We start from the raw sequence: 20,011 nt of genomic DNA, 5'->3' as shown, positions 1-20,011 counted from the left end.
TATTTTTAAGTGTGACTTTCCTCATGAATTATTTCAACATAGAAATTTCATGTCTAGTAAAACCATAGAATCAAACTGCTTCTAGATGCTAGTTTAGCAACTTGAACCAGTACAACTAACTAACTGTTATCCTTTGAGGTTCCAGGACTTCAATATACAATGTTTATATGCAAGTCATTGTCTTTAACCAATGCAGAGGAGATATTTATGTCTTAGACCACTAACTTAATAAATTAAAGCAATTTATTACTATTAATTATCTTCAGAGGTATAGGAGAAACCACTTCTCTGTCTGCGTATGGAAAGGATGAAACCACTGAAAGGAGAAATCGCTTCTCTGTCTGCATAGGGAAATGATCAGGCAGTGTTATGTACAACAGGTTAGTGAGAATATAGGTGACCACAAAGTCTATCCTATGTGTCAAAAACACTTCTTGTTACCAATGTAGTTATTCTACAATATGCAGCTGGTGATCTAAAGCATCACACAAGCTATGGAGACGAACTTTGCACTACCTCACTAGGGAGCATAACAGCAGACTAATTGGGAACTACTAATCCTACTAGTCTGTGGATACAACACTGGAGGACCCTGCAGACAGATTAATGCTGTACCAGCCAGGGAGGCACACAGGCAAGGCACTGCCGCAGCCAGATTGGATGCGCTGATGTAATCCTTGATACTTGCATGCAAAGGAGCCATCAGACATTCAATTACTGGGGATTTATGCACAATTTCATAGTTTTGGCTTACTTGCACATATTTAGAAAGACTAAAAAAGCTCCTCTTTCCAATCCCATGAAAAAAACCTAACATTTGCATTTTCATTGCTGTTTGCAGAGATTTTCATCCCTTTATTACCTTTGGTTTTTTCATCCTTCAGATGTTTCTTCTCAACTGGTTTTTCTAGTAAGGAAAAAGTATCAGAGTTCAGGGTTGCTAAGTATTACCTAGAGTTTTCAAGTAAAATTCTTTGAAAATTAACACAGATCATTTAGGGGTTGTTTCAAATAACAATACATGTAAAATTGTAATCTCATACTATTTTTATTGTGATCTTCTACATATATATGCACATGCAGCGTAAATTCCTACCTTCTTTTTCTTTAGCTGTCTTTGTCTTTTTCATGGCTAGAAAGATTTACAAGGAAACAGCATTAAGTGACAGGCATCAGAAATATGGGGCTCTTTCAATAAGTACATTGCACAAAGCTGATCTCCCTAGTAATTTCCCTGGAATAATAACTGTGGTAAATGTGTCTCATGGCATGTATGCAGTGTATCTAATATTACCACAGTGGCTGCTACCCTTAGTGGCAGTAGCAGTTCTGGGCTTTCTGAACAGTCGTAGGAAATTATTTGAATATTGCTGGTTGCAGAGTAGTTTGGAAACTGCTGATAAAGGCTTGAAGCACTAGAATTCTGTAATTCCCTAACTACTATCAGAAGTGTCTGATTGTTGGTGGCTAAAATGCATCAGGGAAGGATCCCTCTGCCTGTTGCCTTCTTCTTACCCTCTTTCTGTGAGCAATCTCAATCATCTGAAACAAATAAACAATAAAAAAAGAACAGGATATGGAGCTAGATGGACCTTTAAAACCACCAAATACAACCATTCTGAAGTCCTGCAGAAGTAGGTTCTGATTTATTTTATTTAGTTTATTTTTCCCTAATTGTACATTCACTTAGAACATGTGTTTTTTTTCTTTTCAGCATCCTTTTCACCAGGCTGCAAACACAGACGTTTGGTCTGTGACTCCATTCAACAAGGCAGACTGAAATTAAGTAAGGTGTATTGCTTCAGGCGTTTGAGCCCATTTTAGTATTCCTTGTTGACTACAGCAGAAAACTGGCAGGATGCCTTTGAATTGTTCATTTTCACTTCATGTCACCCAACCAGTTGTAGTAACTCTTTGTTGAATGTCTTCTGGTGCACGTGTTATCTGATTAACACCAGCTTCCTCGGTGCTGATCACCTGTGTCTAGCTCACCAAAAGAAACTGCAGAGGATGAACAGTGAAAATATCATAATCCACGGATCAGAACAGTCTTCAGCAGAGAACTGCATAGCTTCAATGCTGTCAGTTTAACAATGCTGGTTTACATTAGCATTGTACGTTGTTGATGAAAAATTTGTATTACTCAACACTGGTATGTTCATTAACTCTTCCCATAAGACATACCAGAGAAATGTAGTATTTACCCGCTGTTGGGATTTCACCTGTTGGCTCTTCAGGAAAATAACCAGAAATGAAGAGGAAAAGAATATGAGGTTCAGTACGATGTTTTTTTCAAGGCAAGTAACCATTTAAATATATCTTATCTTTCATCTGCAACTTTTCTGCAGGATATTCATTTTAAAAGGATGGTGACTTAACAATGAACATGTACACAAGCAAATATTTAGAGTTATTTTTAAATGTGCATTCAAGGTTATAGCTGACTATGCTATTTTCCAAAAGATGGATTCAGTTTAATTGTTACCTCTCTTTTCTTATCATCCACACATCCCAACCAAAAACCTTGAATAGTTGGCACTCACCCTCGTATAACTGTTTCTCCTGCATTATCAGTTTGCCTTGCCTTTTAAGAGTAAAAACTCTTGAGATCTGGAAAAATTTTGGCTACATTTTTGCACAGCACCTAGCACAAAAGAAGCATGTATTCCTGTGCTATTACAATATCCATAATAATTAATGAAAATTGATCAATTCAATGGGATAAAAATTCCTGGTGTAAACCATCATTACTCTTTTTAAATCAAAGGAATTAATTAAACTGTGGTTTAGAATCCAAGAATTTTTTACCCATCACTACTTCATTAGTCCTGGGTTTATTTTGAACACAATTTTAAAGAAACAGAATAACCTCACTAGCCAAGCAAAACCTTTATTCCTTGAACCTAGAGCTAGAGAAAAAAGGAATATGTTCACAAAACATTTCAGCGTCTCCTTTGATTGGATTAACTCTGTAGTTTCTTCATGATGAGTTTGGACTTCAGATGAACATGAGGTTCTACAGCTCACACCAAGGTGAAAATGTTTCAGTCAGTTTTTCAACAGGAAGATGAAGCAATGAAGCATGATTTTCAGTAATACATCCCAGGAAACTTTCATTCAGGTCTTCATTCATAAGGAGACTCATAAATGTCAGTGCTCAATACTTAGGTATCACAGGCATTCAGCAAAGGCCAGTTTTGCTGCTATTAAATGCTAACATGCATAAGTCCTTTAATATTTATTTTTCTGCTTATGATCATGCGCATAGTTGCTGAAAGCTTATGCATTACTACTGCATTGTGATCCATGGATTAACACCTGTTCTCATTTTCAGAAGGGAAAAAAAAAGACTTTTCTGAGGCACTAAATCTGGGAAACGGGTTCATGCTCTCACTCCTTAACTGAGAGGTTGACTGAGGCATCTGGACTTGCCGTTATATGCATATATCCTAATTTAGGATTAATGATGGATTCCCTTAGATAGCAAGGTACTGGAAGACCGTTGACCTGAAGAGTAGCTAGTTTGACCCTCTGGTGTATATAACATAAGGACCATTTTCTCCTCGCAATGTGTCAACAAAATTTCACTTACTCTGGGGGTTTTGGGAAACACTTTATTCCTATCCTGGGACTTTCATTATAGAACTAAATGGGAATAGACTTTGAGCAATGCTTAGGTTTTTCTTAAAATATCTTCCTCCTGATTGCAAAATGCGGTTTTGTATTACTTCTTGCATGAGTAAGATATGCCACCAGTTTTGTCCTCTGTTCAAGGTAACTTCTCACAATTTGAAAGTCTTTATTCAGTATGCAGGGAGTAAATTTTGAGTTTCATTACACGTTGAAATTTGATATAGGATCAATTGCTGCCAAAGACCCTCCTCATGCTAAAACAGAAATAGTGAGAAATAAGATAGTTTACTAATCGCTTTTATAATTGCACGGTAATTCACATAGCAAGTTACTGTAAAAATGTATTTGTTGATAATTTTGGACTTTTCAAATTCAGTCTTGTATTTCTGTTTATAACCTGTCATTCACTTAATGATACAATCTCTCTACTGATTTAAAGCCCATTTACTTTTACAGTAAGACTGCATGGGGTGTGAATAAATTCAGCCCAGGATAAATGTATGGATTTATTTTATATTCCTACTAGACCTGAACTCCAAAATCAGTGTGTATTTTGTGTCCATGGCTACATCTCATACTGAATTACATGATAGCTATGTCCATGTTATGACAAATATACTGTACACCTGGCTGAGAAATATATGAAGCAAAGCTATATAGAGCTCTAGAAATAAAGAAGGCAGTGATCCAACTAAGTGTTCTTCTTTGAGCGGAAAAAAGTAATTTAAAATAGATAGCTCTGGTGCTTAAAATCTTGAGCTTGATCTATTCAAAGGATGGTTAGCTCAAAATAGGCCTTGTAAACAGAATTACTTTTGTATATGATCACATCATAGGTATGTTTTTTACTGGTTTTTTTTTTTTCCCTTTTCTTTTTCTAAAGGCAGTATTAACCTTTATAACAATTTCAAGCAACAGGATATAAGCTCAAGAATGTGGTACAAACATCCCTCTGCAAAGGTCAGGGGAAAATATCTTGGCTGTTCCTTATATTCACAATATGCCAGGGTAATATAGCTTCTGATAAAAAAGCATTGTAGACAGTGATCCTTACTGTGGAAAGCATGAGGAATTAGTCACTTAAATCTCTGATGGGCCTCTAATAGTAAAGATATAGTAGAGATAGCATAGTAGAGAAAACATTCTCTCAGATAAATCAGAGCAGAATACATAAATTGTCAGTGAACAGATCCAGTGAATACAAAACTGAACAAATCTGAATAATGGAATCAAATAGAGGAAAATTTACTGAAAATACTGGCAAAAATGGAAAAAATCCACCAATAGCTTCAGAGGAAGTAATAATTTTGAAATGCTAACTTGAAAACTGAACACTGCAATTCAGGACTGCAGGAGATCCTCCAGTGTTGGCATATTTCAGACGCTTTGTGTTCCCCCTTTCCCTTTGGAGCTGGAGTTCAGAATAGCACTGTGTCTTCTGACGGGTGTTTAAGAGGGGTATTCATCTTGTTTAACTTCAGGCACCTAACATAGGAGACTTAGGAAGCTCAATGGAATCAGTTTGCCTTGCCTTGTCAGCTTATGACCTGGAGCAGGAAGAGGTCTGTGCCTCATGGGGCTTGGCCCTGGTTTTAGATACTCTTTGGAGATTACTTTGCATCAGAATAACACATGGTTTGGTCTTGATATGCCAGGCACAGTACAAAAAAGAAAACAGAAATCCTGTGATAAAGAGGTTACAACAAATTCATATGTGAAAGTCCATGCTTCAACTTTTTCGCAACTCAAAGCATGCAATGTAAACACTGTCCTTCTGATTGTTGTCTGATCATGATTTGCAGTATGTAATGTGTAATGACTTGCCACAATAAGCATAGATCCCAGTCTTTATCTATTCAGAAGTCTTAGTGGCCTTAACAAGGACTTTATCCAATGTCTGGAAGTCTTTGTTATGTAAGAAATTCTCCCTGAATACTCCTTAAAACTCATCTAAAAGGGAAATACTCCTTCCTCTTCTTTAATTTAATTTAGCTTTTTATTAAAGTAGGAAAAAAAAAGTGTATTGAAACAAGGCCAAGAACGTGCTTAGTGAATTAATGAAAGAAGTAATTTTGAAATGGTAAAAGAAGTAATGAAAAGGTTGTCTAATTCAGTTATGCTGTATGCCATTTTGGTATTTTTAATAAACAAATATTTGCATAAAGATAAATCATGTGTCTACACTCATCTAAAATCACCAGAGCATCAATTATACTGCTAGCACAATTTACTTTATTTTTATAAAAAGTAAAAATTGTAAACAGAGTTTGAATGTTGCAGCTTCACATTATTAAATTATAAATGTACTTAGTTTTAGACTGTTCAGCTGTTAATATGCAGACAAAGTACAAGAGTATCTGTAGTATAAACAAGAAAATAGCATTATCTAACGTGACAAAATTGCAAAAATGCAAATTGACACAACATGCATCTGAAAAGAAGGTTTATATTCTATAGGAAACAAGACATGACACGTACTTGCAGTGTTTTTCAGTTTGACTGAGAAGTAAAAAGAGGAAAGAAAAATGGTCAGGTCAGGTGCAGCATAATGCTGTTATAGTGGAGAATGACTTTATTTGTTCTATTTATCAAAACATAATTTTTAATAATCTCATAGTAATAACAATCTAATAATGGATAATAATAGTAGGGATGTTCTCATCTACACATGATAATTGCTGTGCTAGAGTTAAGGATGAAGAATACTAACAATAAGAATTTTAATTCTTCACTTACTTCCTTTCACAGAGAGGCATAGAGAAGACATTTTTTAAACCCATGGTGATTGCTTCACAGTGATGCTTCCTATACTTGAGGTAATTTTGCTCTGTCTCTTGCCAGTGAGGCTGTATAGGAGCTATGATATGCAGAGACATTTATCATAGATGATGGATAGTGAGTGCCAGGTCATGATCTGAATATAATATTGCATAATACCTGCTACGGACAAAAATTAAACTATTGCTGGTCCTGAGAAGTTGACTCATACAAGAAGACTGTGAAGTTCAAATAAATGGCAGACACCCACAAATAATTAGCAAAATGAAGCCATTTAAAGCAAGCACTTTCAGAAATGGTTCAAATTCTTTGCTGGCATAACTTCTTTGACATAGTGGAATTACAGAAGCAGAAATTTGACCTTTGATATATATATCTTCAGAAAATGACAACTGGAATTGCAAATGCATACTGTATGACATGTCAAGGCCATTCTGTAGAGCAAAATAGATCACAGGGCCATGATTTTGACATTTGTCATATGTAATTGTATTTTGCAATTTCTTTAAATGACAGTTTAAATATTAATGAATGCATAAAATGCAGGAGTGCTTACCTGGTTTTGTAGGTGGAACATTTTTTTCATGTCTGACTGCTTCATGCTCTAGATAAAAGAAACAGCATAACAAAATTGCCATTTTTCGAAGTTACATTTTGTATGGGGTTTTTTTTGTTTGTTTGTGTGTTTGTTTTTTTAACTAAGAAGGATTGCATGTATCTTTTTCAGGAATAAACATTTATCTTCTCTTGCTTCATGCTGTTATTTTGCCAAAAAGACAGATGACTAGTTACTAACAGATTATCCACTGAGGGATCTGCCACAAAATAGCAGTAGTACAATAGCACAAGTTCAGTAGTACTGCACTTAGCTCCACACATATAGCTATTATTAATGTTAATAAGAGTTATGCATGTATCTTAAGGAAGAAGTCCATTAATAGGGGCTCCCCTCAATTTCTGAAATGTAATTTGTATCTACTCTCCATTTTTGTTATTTGAAAGGAGAGTACAGAGCAAACTCAGCAACCATTCAGTCAACCTTTATGTTGTTGATTCAGACATACTTGAGCTGACTTCACAGTCTCAAACACATCCTATTCTATATAAACAAATTATATCTAAGTGTGGAAAAGTAGAGAAGTAGCACTGCTTGGTTGGCAATGCATTTTTTTTTTCTTTTTTCCCCTCTCTCCTTTCTTTTTCATAATTATTACTGGAAAAAATGTTAGGTTGCTGGAAATGGAGAGGATGAAGAAGTTTTTTTTCAAAAACAAGTTCTAGCACTACATCATTTATACAAAAGTCACACCTGCTTAAAAGGAATTTAAAAAACCCTACACCATGGATCTCATAGCATAGTAGCAGCTATGCCAAACACATGCAAATAGGGCCCACAATACATTTTAGAGCTGAGGAATCAATGGACAGCTATGCTGGTCTTGTTTCCAGGTGATGTTTCCCACAGCTAAAAAAACTGTGCACCAGTTACTTTTTGAGCAACAAGGACACAAATGTGGGCTCTAAAGTGGAAAATGCTGAAAATGTGAGTAGCCCCTGAAAAAAAGGGCAATGTGCCTCAGCCCTTCTGCTACTTAGATGAATAATTAAACTCCTAGCAACTGTGATTTCAGGGGAAGATATATGTCAGGAAATGCCAAGATGAAGACATGATAGGGAATTTCAAATGGGAAATGGTTTTATGAGATGTGAATTAAAACTGGTGGTAGTGAAGAGTGATATTTTTCCCATATCTGGGCTGTTTTTAAGCATGGCAATGTTTGGGAACTTAACTGATTTTTTCTTTTTTTTACTTTTGCAGTTTACCTTGCATGTTGAAGGTATGAAAAAGATATAGAAATTTAACAAGCAGGCTGCGTGGTAAGTTAATTTATGGACTCCTTATTCAGTTCTTTTTGACTGAGAAAAAAATCTAGCTACAGTTACACTAAAATAATATATGATTAGGAAGAAAATGTGATGGTGTCTTTCTTTTTCTCTTTTTAATTCAGCAGGAGTATTTATTCAATCCAACTAATTGTTAACAGTGATTTTTAAAAAGCTTGTCACTGCTGTTTATTTTTTTTTTTTTTAGACCTGTGATATGGGAAGCATAGAACGCGTTGACTCCTGTACTGAAGTAACCGGTTATGTCAAATGGACTTTTAAATAGCAATGAGACAGTATGTTAAATGAAAGTAATGGAAGGCATGGTGATAAAGAAACTATAATTTTAAGCAACAACTAGAAGCTGCTAAGGGACAGTTTCCATATGTTAAAATCAAAAAAGCCACACATATCCAGCTATTTTACAGGAATTTTTCTGATCAAGGTAGGTACCACGTACTTGCTGTCTTTGCCTGGACTACAGAAGACAAAAGAAGGTAAATTGAAATCTTTAGATATAAAGAGAAAGAGGTTCTACTTTTTTCTTTTTCAGCATTCAGATATTTTTATAGCAATCAGTTCTCACTTGTTTTAAGCTTCCCCCACTCACGTAAAGATGTACAGCATTCAGGCCCCTAAAATGCAGGTAGGGTCTAACATGTTTAGACCTTTGCAACTCCCACTAGCTATCAGCTTTTGTTGAAATAATGCAGTATCCTGTCATTTAGCACAGTAACACATTTATGTATTCCAGAACCATTTCTCCCTGTGTAACAGTGTAAATTAGAAGTAGGTCCAAACCAGTCAACAGACGATTGGAAATTTTGGGTGGGATTCAACTGATTTGCAACATTGAGAACACACTGGTCTATGCTTTTAGTCAGGAGAGCACTAGTCATCTCCAGAAACTAATTAATATAATTATAAAATGCTTGTTAAAGAAAGATAGAATGACTTACCCACTGTTTGAAGTTGCCTGTTTCAAGCTCAAAAGGTATTGATCTGAAAACTTACAAGCTATTTCTGTAGTGGCTTTTGTTAAATTGGCCAACTCGAAATACTGCATTTTCAGTTTGGTTCCATCAAATAGGAAAAAGGCTTGGCAAGTACATGACACTAACAAATCTTACAAAAAGTAGTAAAGTCATGATATTTCTGGCAGTTTTGTTTTCAACCACTGCTAAACCACAGTTAGAGCCTTCTAGATTTTGCTCACAACCTAAGAGTGAAACAGCTGATTCTAAAAACAAAATTGTGAATTTAAGTATGAAAATCCTATAAATTCAAAGATGTCATTTCTTCCTTCTCCAGACTTGTTTGCCTATCAGTAATTGCTAACTCATTTAACATTCAGGTTAGAAATATATTGAAGTATTTTACAGTAATTTCTCTAATTCTATTAACAGAAATATAATTTATATGGTTTTGAACAAGCTACAGCAGTTTATGATCATGATCAGATAAAAACTAGCAAACCAGTATTTTTATTGGATAAACAGAGTGCTGTAAAACATCACTTCATAGTAAAATGATAGATTATCGTTAGAGTTCTTACACAAAGCAATATAAATTCACAAATTATATGAACGTTCACAATTAGAGACAGAACCATACTATTCTGCACAACATCTATTCTGCTACTGCAGAGAAGAAAAGGCATATACGGAATAAGAATAAAAATGAGGTAGTAATCTGCACCATTCAGCTTAAAGCAAAATAGCATTTATTGAAAATATTCATCATCATCATCACCACCATATCAAATGAAAATCCATTGTTGGCATCATTGTCCAAGATTTGGCAATCTTTCAATTTATGTTTGGCTCAACACTATCCCCAGTAGAAATCAAGAGGTTGATATCTAGAAAAATCCTTCAAAACAGCTTTGTGTTGACTGTCAGTGATGATGAGAATGTTCTAATTCCTTGGGTGACCCTTCAGGGCTTCTGTAACAGTCAATATTGCTTGAATTTTTTTTTGTCAGCATTATTATTACAAAACCTACAAGTTCTAAATCATAGAAAAGACCCAAAGACTTAAAGATTAGTTTCAAAAACATTTTCCCCATGAGAAATTTCAAAAACATTTTCCCCAGTTTAAGACTCATGTAAATTCCTAATCCACCTGACGATTCATCCTCCTGCATCACTCCCTACTTGGGCACTGGTCTCTGTGCTGTAAATTCAGTTGCTCGAAAGATCTGAGGTTGAAAAAAACAAACAGCAGCACCTTACAAGGAAATTTGGGATCATTTCAGAGACCTGATTTACATCTACACCTCATTTCATTAGCCCAGCTCTGGCAGAGAGGCTGGAACAAGCAGCCCAAGAGCTGAAATGTCTTGACCTGGCTTTGTCATTGGAAAGACTGTTCTTAGAATGGTATCTGCAATTGCCATTCTGCTGGATTTGCTCAAAGAAAGTGTTATCAGTCACATATTTCAAAATACTGTAAAAAAAATGATTGCAATGCAAATGTACTACGCTAGATGTGTACCGAATAGCGTTTAACACCCCCTCTCCCCCATCCCCCCATAAATCAGGAGAGAATGACTTGTTCCTACCTGACTTCTCAGTGGGAGTTGTCTTTTGTTGTTTAATTTTCTCCTCTGTATTGTGAAAGCAGCATTAAAATTAGAAATTCACACTGTGTTAGCATAGGTGCATATAACTGGAAGAATATGTCTATATGTGATATTATACATATAGTTCACAACGACAAAATAGATGTATGTCTTTAGCATCACCATCACATTGTAGTACTGTAAAACAGCATGAATGCATTATGAGTTCTGACTGTATGGTGAGATCAAACTCCATTGAAAAAATAAACTACTGGGCCTAATGTCTCAGCCACCAGGAAACAGCCACCTATCTGGTGTCTTTCAGGCAGGCATTCAGGTGGAATCTGTATTCTAACAATACGACAATTATAACTTTGTGAACATCACCTTCCCAAGCGTCTAAATTCAACAGTTTGGTATTATACAATGCTGAGAACTTCTGCTTAGATACTGCCTAATCACAAATATGCACAGACATATCCACTTATGTCTACACTCCGAAAACAAGAAAGGTACTGAGATCCCTAAGTACATGCTAACACCAGAGGCACATCCACATAGGACAGTGCCAGCCTGAATGACGATTCATGCCACCTGCTGCTGAACAAGTTTAGCTAGACTCAGCTGGATATCTGTCACAAAACCTTAGAGCAACTCTGAACTTCTGCTAATTTCATGAGAAAAGCTGCCAATTCACATGCTCTTGAGCTGCCTGTGGCTTTGCTCAGCACAATTCTCAGATGATGTGGAACCATGTTGACATCATCCACCAGACCTGAGCTGACTCTCCTCCAAGTAGGCTTGTAGATGAAGCTTCAGGAAGAGGCACAGGTAGGACTACACTTTCTGATCAGGTGGGCTTTGTCTTAACTGCCCAATGGCCCAGTCAGGTGAGAATTGTGATGTGTGTTTTCAGATCTCTACTCTGCCCAGTTTGGTTGACTTGAACTTCACCTTTTCTGATCCTTTCATGATCCTTTCTTCTACTCCCATTTTCTCTTTCCGTACCTGAATTCAAACATCTTTCCCAACTCCTACCTTTCAACTCACATCGCTACCTTTCTTTTTAAATATGTTTAAGATGACTTCAGAATATATTTCCCCTTCCTCTTGCTGATGGAAGCAGTTTACAGTCACATGCCTCTGGCCCCTTCCTTTTCCCCAAGACTTCTGTGAGGCATCAGACTGAAACTGACAACAGCTGGGTGGAGCAGCAGGGATGTCTTTTCCCCTGAAGTCATTCAACTCATCTGAGGACTAGTTGGCTAGAAAACCTCCCTCATCTGTGCATGCGCAAAGCTGCTTGGCTCCTGAATATGAGTGACGTTCCCAACCTGGTGGTAAAACTTGTTCTTAAATGAGATGATGGAAGGAGGTACTGGGAAGGGGATGGGTAGCTAGAACCACCTGTGAGTTATGAGATCTTTGCTTTACTCATCACTCTACCTATGTGCACTCAGTCAACCTCAAGAACTGCTGCTCTTTTTTGGGGGCTATTTCTCCAGAACCCAAATGTCCAAATTTGGATGCTAAATCCTAATCTGCACTCTGACTAAATAAGTGGATAGTACAGTATTTAGAAGAGCTGACTGTTGAGTGGTCTCAACAGACATGACATTTCCTTTGAATGTAGCATGTAACTTCCAGAGAATGTTTTTTCTGAGGGTAGAGAGCAAGCTCATCTTCTCTGTGTTGGTTTCTTATTAACTTGGGTCTCTGACATTCCCAGAGGTGTACACTTGCCAGCGAGGCCTAAAAAGACATTTATCATATATCAATAGATGGAGAAACAGCCTCATTGTTGCACAGACCATGTTTCTCATTCGTAACACAGCAGCATTCAGCAAAGTTATGGTGCAAGTGTGGACAAGAAGCATACAGCAATTGTAGTTTGGGTTTTGTTTGTTTGGTCTGGTTTTTTTTAAATTTTGTTTCTGAAAGAAAATCAGTACTGATGGGGGAAAATACAGGGAGGGATAAAGCTCCATGGTTACTGATCTTTTCTATTCTTTGGAAATAAAATATAGCCCTGCATTGCTATGCTTTTCAGTTGTCATCTTGTAGGTGGCGATTTAATTTCTCTTCAGTTGTATTAAGTTAGGGCTTTTTTCCCCCCCCTTACTCAGCTATTGTTATTGTCAGCTTCTTATGAAAGCAGTGAATTAAAAAAATCTCATCTCCATTTCACGGCTGTCTGTGAAGCTAGAATTTTTTTTACAGTACAACCAGCAGCTTGAAGATGCAACTTGTTGAGATAAATTATCCTCTTTCTGCTCTTAGATGACCTTTAGCATATAACAGTGCATTTCATTAATTTAGATTAAGGTATTAAGTTTTCCACGTACCAATACAGAAAAAAACCCAGCATGCTGACTTTAAACATAGGTCCTGTACCATCCACTGGATTAATGACAAGTAAAGCTCAAAAGGTTTGGAACTTCTCTTACTTTGAATATTATTCCTGCTCTTTTGAACACTAAAGATATTTTTACCTTTCTAATTCTGGTGAGAATTTACAGCAATGTTTGCTCTGTAACTCTAGGAGTCGATCAAGTAAGTCTGTGAGTGGATGACATGTTTGATCCGTTTAAAGATATGGGAGGGATTTCTTTTCAGAATTAATTCATTCCTGAAAACAGAGTGTCTTGAACAGGACTGTGGACTTGCATTCATCTGGGAATAAATACAGTAATTCTTTGTTATTCATACAGCTACCTATTCTGCAATCTAATCACACAGCAAGTATTGATCTGCTGATTCCACTGGAGAACACCCTGATATGTTTCCTGGCAGATCTCCAGGAGGTGACTACGGCTTTTTCTCTAAGTTTCTAGCCATTGGTTGTAACCAGAAGGGAAATGGAAGGAGTAGATTATCAAAACTTAAGGAGAACACTCTCTATGAGGGAACATACTTCTAAACATCAGGAAGCTTCACAAAATCATTTCTGTTCACCAGATTCAGTATGAAGAAAAGCAGTGAAAAAAAAAATCTCATGAGGGCAATACATAGTATTTTGTCAAGAACAGATGTGATATTTCTAATTTCTCCTGTGCTTTTTGTTTAATATATCATGAGGAGTCTGGAAAAAAAAAAAAGTCCAAAATAATTTTTTGGGAATATTTAAAAAAAATTCAGATTTTGTTCTGATTTTTATTAAGCCCAAAGTTTAAAGTTCTGAAATATTTCATTAGAGAAAATGAAACCTCTGCAGAGCTCTAGTTTTGCAGCACTACAAGCATTAATATTAATTTTTTCCCTGATGTATCTAATTTAAATGGAAAAATATAAGCAGTAAACATTTCTCTGTGTATTGCAGGCAGTTTCAGAAGAATTACATCAGGAATGAATTCTCTTGCTTTACTTGCTCTCACACACATACACAAAGCACTCTTTAATTTAAACATTTCCCTACAGGATCAATATATTTTCTGAAATTCTCTAGTTTATCAGTCATGTAATACTTCTATGTGTGATGACGGGAGGCATAAGAATAATAGTTTGAAGCTGCTCAGAATTAAGGTGAAAAGAGAGGCCACTGCTTTATACAGAACGAGGCTTTTATAATTCAGTCTGCTAACTCAAGAGCACTCATTGGCACACAGCAGGCAGAAGCACTGTTACCACCAGTGCTTGCAGATTAATACTTCTAGTCAACTGAAACTCAAAACAGCCACTGTTCTCCAAAGCAAGCATTAATCACCTGAGAAGAGATCTTTCATGCTAAAGGAAGTTTAGCAAGCCTTTTTTTTTTTTTTTTTCCTTAAACCGTTTAAATTCCAAGGTCTTTAGTCTGGAATATACTGCACTATACTAGAGTAAGCTTCAAATCAGTTGGATGTACTCATTTGCAACATGATGTTCCGATGTTTGCAAATGCCTCATCAAGGAAATATATTTTTATGCTGTTATCTGGATGAGATCAGGCTGACTGTGAAGCAGGACTAATTTCATTTTGCAGGAAAGGTGAGTGGTCCTGCCACCTGCCTGGACAACCCACTGTTTGACCACCTCTGACCCCTCCCAGGATGCACAGAGCTGGATAGGGTGGCTTCCTTGCTAGGATGTTCCTGCCTTGGTTGAGCCCACCTGCACCCATCTTCTGGCTGAAGCACTCTGCCAGCTGTTAATACACAAAAGTGATCAAAGAGACAAAAAAAAAAAAAACCAACTTGGCCTCTGTGTCTTTGAAGTCTGGAGTGAGAAATATTGTTTTTTTCCCTGTTGACACAAAACCAGCAATACAACTTCACTAAATCAGCTACTCAAGGCTTGCAGGAAACCTCAAAATGTCTATGAAAATACTTCATTTACAAGTAGAATATTGTATTATAAAACCAAATGAGAAAAATAGTAAATGTGTAGGATAAATTGTTTTCTTTCAAAAAAAGTTCTGAAAAAAAGTGTAATAAAAAAAAGATTGTCTGCTTATCATTGAACACATAAAGTTTTAAGCGGTTTATCCAATCACTTATTCATGAGCACTTCATTTTCATGTGAAGTTTAAACAGCAGCACTACCAGCAGAGGTCGATGGGACACTGATACTTGCTTTTCAGTGCCCACTGCATCTGGTAAGATCACTCAGGAGTGATGTAGGCAGAGCACCAAAAGCTGAGTTTTCTATGATGCTATTGTCTTAGTCCTGTTTCTTCGCACCAGACCCAGCTGTGGATCCCTGAGTGCATTTCTCCTCAAATAATGCGATGAGGCATAAAGTCCTGGTTTAAAAGGGGAATCCCTGTCCTGCAACCAGTTGTTGCTGGTTATTACAGTTTATCTGAGTGCATAATCAGCCCAGTTTTATTTATTTGTATTTTTTAAATTTTTCAGCTCCTGTTATTCTGAGATTCAGAAACTGGAGGCTGCCTCTCTGTGGGTTAACATGCACCCAGTGAGACTGGTCCTTTTTGGGGACCAGACCCACTTCATGTAACAATTGGTTTACTGAAAAGCCTGAGATGAGGTAATTTCCAGTGTTCCTCTTTGATGTACCAAAGTGCAATAGAGAACTCCTTCCCCAAACTCTGGAAAATGGGTTTTACTAATGGTTTATAAACCATACTGCACCAATGAGAGAAAGAGTCACAGAAACTATGAAAAACTGTGGAAGTTGAATCCTTTTAGTTAAATTTCACCCTCTTTTTATTTTCCTCTCCCAAACTCTGAAAAAGCCAATGACACAAAGCAAAAAAACAGTGCCTAACTCAATAAAGTCTGCAAGTTTTGCAAACCATACCATATCCTTATTGAGTGGAGCCTGGAGTAATTGGAAATTAAAATGCCAAACCTACCTGCCTTAGTCTGAGAGATAGCTTTTTCATGTTTAACGTGTTCATGCTCTGCAAATAAGAACCCTTACATTAGAAAGCTTTTTAATTTTTAGAAGATTTTAAAAATAAAAGATTCTTATCATGATTTTAAAAGAGGTTAAAAGAGGACTTGGCATTACATAATCATACTAGATTTGAGAAGAATTTTTGATAAATCTTTCTTGAGAAAAGGTATCTAATTAATGTTTTCCCTAAAAAATAAAAATAATGTCGAAGAAATGTTTTCACTTTTTAATGTGGTTTAAGAAATCACAAAATTCCATTCTGTGTTTTTTAGAAATATCATAGCATTTCTAAAATTGTGAAATGCTTCTACTGCTAATTTTGATTGGTATCACCTATCTTCTATATAGAAAATTTCTCCTTAATGTTCAATATAGAAATCATGAAAGTATTTTATTGCAACAGAAGTGGGGTTGTCTCATATAGAATGGCAAATAAAAGTTCAGTATACTGCATAAAGAAAAAATAGCTTTCCATATTTCTCTGTTACCCTGGATCCCATAGATATATAGTGAAGCAGTAACAATAATAAATATTATACTGTATTAAAATAAAAAAATAAAAAAGCTGTATGCAATTTTGTGCTCTTTAAAAACAGTGTGATATCCAAAACCCAACACTATGGTAAAGAAAAGAGAAAGCTATGGCATTTCAGAGGAATGTTAAAAATATGTTTTATTCTGATTTATACCAGCTATGTCTAAATTGTGTAGCAGGTGAGGGCTGCATCATACCAAGAGATAAATCTCTCTGTTGCTTGGATCAGAGCCCTAGCCAGAGGATTGCACAGACCTTTCCTCATCTGTGTCCCCCCTGACTTTTTTCCTGTGTGAAACTGTCATGGAGGCAGAGGGCACAGGAGGGTCTTAGCCTGAATTGGAAAACGGTTTTCATGCAAACTGAGACCTGTGAAACACAATAATTGAAAGCCTGTTTCATAAGCCAAAATTTCCTGTGAGCTTGTGTTGATGCATCCCATCTTAAACTGCTAAAGCTTTGACAACGTAAAAAATACCTTCCTCCTAAAAGCTGAAGTAGCAATATTCTTTATCAACTTGATACTTACTGTGTTCATGAGATTTCTCTGAGGTAGCTAGAAGTAAACAAAAAAGGTGCAATTTAATAATTTTGTGACTGTAATACAGGATTTAATGTATTTATTCATGACATTTGTAGACACATAAAATAAATGTTCAGTGAAATCTATATTAAAATGTGCAACAGTTAGCATTGTCTTATACTACCCACCCCAGGCACCTAACTGGGACACTTAGTTAAGGAACACAGGCACCCTAGTTTCCTCATTTAGCTGATGTTTGGTACAAATACCCTGGAAGGCTCTGCATCTCCTTGGTGGGCTAAGTTGCCCTCACTAAATGGGGACCATATATATCAAACCTAGGGCAACTACCTTGCTATGGTGAGGTGCTCAGGTCAGTGTCTGCTAAGAGACAGGGCAAGTTCAGGCCATAAATTGTTCAATACAGGACAAAGCCAGACAAATAATTTTAGGTTGAGTGAGAAAATGACACCTAGGGCAATCTAAATGTAAGAGTCCCTGACAATTGCACCTGCCTTGGTGATGTCAATGAATTTCAGACGGATTCAGTGATACTCCAAGGAGTAGAAAGACATATTAAGAAATGTAATTAACATAATGAGGACACATCTAAACAAAAGGACTCAGCATTTCAGTGCCACAGCTCCTAAACTTTGTGCTATTTCATTTTCCACTTTTTCCCAGAAAAAACAGGTGAGATAAAACTGAAAACTGAGCTAATACTTTCCATGTACCTTAAGAGAACGTTTCTCAGTTAAAGTGAGAGCTCAGGGAGCTGTACTCAATGCCATTACTGGTTCTACAGAAGGAAGTGAAATGCCAAGACCTAGCCTACCAGTTGGATTTTTCTTCTTGACTTTGGCAAGGCAGCTGTTGTTTTTAAGAGAATAAAGGCTCTACCACCTGCATGTAGCAGTCCGCTGTGTGTGAAAGAGCATAATCCCACAGACAGTTGCAGTACTGCAGGGGATGAGCTGCCTTTGTAGGCCCAGCAACACAAGCAATAAATCTGCTGCTGTGAGCTCCCAGGCTGTGATTCACTGCGCTCCCAAGTTCCCACTCGGGGCAAAAACTAACTGCTGTGCAAGTGGGGTTTTATTTTGCTCGTTTTCCCTGCAGTATAAAACTGCTCCCATTTTATATCCAGCCTCTATTTAATCCAAGCTGTTGCTGTGCATTTAAGGAGACAGCAACTGGAGATCATGTGTAGAGCAATGCAAAAATAGTGGAACATTTTTGGGGGTAATAGAGACTAAAGATACAAATTAAGAGTATATACTTGCTTCTTAGTGAGGAATCATAAATAAGAAACAGCAGAAAAACAGGGATCCCATGACAAAGCCACATTTTTTACCTTTATGTACGTAAGAAAACCTTCTTGTAAATTTAGGCTCAATTGTTTTGCCTAAACACCCCAAAACCCACAAAAAATAGATCCCTAAACATCATAAATTTGTGTAAATTCTAATTTGTCTGAAATGTGTCTGAAATTTATAGAGAAAATTAATTTTGTATTGCGCCAAAAGACATAGTGAGATATGCCCATCTAGCTATGAATTTCAATTTGCAAAAGGAAATTCATGGCAAATATTAAAAAAAGTAATCTGAATCTCAGAAGCTGGTATAATGACTTACATTACAGAATATTGTCACATAACACTTTCAGTCACCACCAACAATGATCAGAGCTAGGCCACATATGAACAGTGTTAATTTAAAGACTCTTTACTGATACTGCTTAATGAATTTTACAAACAAGCTTTTGTTATAGCATCCTTATCACAGATTTGCAATTTGTCTGAAAACACTAAAATCAAAAGAAAATCATTATGCTTTAACTTCCTAGTGAAGTCAGTGCAGTTATTTCCCTTTTGCTGCTGGTGAATATGAGTCACAGAGAAAGTTTAAAGTAATAGGAACTCAGTCAAGGACCGGTCCCTCAAGTTTAGGAAGGTATCTGTGTTGCCCTTGTCCATATTTTCTGTGGAGATATTAATTAGCCAAACTGAAATAGTGCCAGTATCCAGCCAGAGCTTGAACACTGAGATTATTGTTATCAGAGCTTTACCTAAAAACATAGCCTTCTTTATTCTGGTGTAACACTCAGAGATATTTCTACCACATGTTTTGATGAAATAATGAGGATCTTCTAAAGTTAAAAGTTTTTACAAAACATTTATATTTTGCCAAATCTGTTAACTATGATTTCAGTCCATTCAATATTAATCCTACCCTTATTTGTCATATTATCTCACCAAAGTTGTAATTCCAATGACTTATACAGTAAGTATAAAAAGCCAAAAAATTAAATCCTAAGACCCTTGGTTTAATTTTTATAGTATCACAATTGTCTATGTCACAGATACCTTGATTTTTAGTCTAGTTAGTGAAAACAGGAAGAAGGTAAAAGCTAAATGTCAATGGCCTACTCAGACTTTCTAGAATATATAATGAAATATTATATGGTATTTAACCTAAAGGGTGAGAAATGAAAGGCTGTATTCTGCTGCTGTCACTCACTTCATGTAGTATCTTGTTTAAATAATATTTCTTTATATGGTTCCTAGATAAGCTGTGAAGCTCCATGCTGCAAAATGTGCGGATGTTGAAAATTTTCATGATTTCAAAATGTGACTGGGCAAATTAGAAAAAAAATATCTACCAAGTGCTCTTAAACATGAAGATATGGTTTCTGGTTTAGGAAGTTCCTGAGCTGAGATCTTGGAGGTCACAAAGCCATCTCTGTGTGACTCTTCTA

The 20,011-nt window shown here is 36.4% G+C and overlaps 1 protein-coding gene across 6 annotated transcripts in view; it reads right to left on the bottom strand.

Moving 5' to 3' along the window:
* The window catches only part of TRDN (triadin), a 244,571-nt gene that overhangs the window by 20,176 nt on the left and 204,384 nt on the right, over positions 1-20,011 (bottom strand). For 2 of the 6 annotated variants that reach the window (XM_074819208.1, XM_074819206.1), the window contains exons 29-36: positions 17,260-17,286; positions 16,152-16,199; positions 10,859-10,903; positions 8,756-8,773; positions 6,968-7,015; positions 6,112-6,132; positions 1,097-1,132; positions 863-907 (exon numbers count right to left, since the gene is read on the bottom strand). In XM_074819208.1, coding sequence (XP_074675309.1) covers positions 863-907; positions 1,097-1,132; positions 6,112-6,132; positions 6,968-7,015; positions 8,756-8,773; positions 10,859-10,903; positions 16,152-16,199; positions 17,260-17,286 — 288 coding nt within the window. The remainder of the gene's footprint in view (positions 1-862; positions 908-1,096; positions 1,133-6,111; positions 6,133-6,967; positions 7,016-8,755; positions 8,774-10,858; positions 10,904-16,151; positions 16,200-17,259; positions 17,287-20,011) is intronic. The other 4 variants (XM_074819204.1, XM_074819207.1, XM_074819209.1 and 1 more) reach the window with 4 other exon arrangements.

This window comes from Strix aluco, chromosome 3 (assembly GCF_031877795.1).
Source record: "Strix aluco isolate bStrAlu1 chromosome 3, bStrAlu1.hap1, whole genome shotgun sequence".
Lineage (NCBI taxonomy): Eukaryota > Metazoa > Chordata > Aves > Strigiformes > Strigidae > Strix > Strix aluco.
The sequence above is the reverse complement of the archived record's forward strand: the minus strand, read 5'-3'. Positions and strand labels throughout refer to the sequence as shown.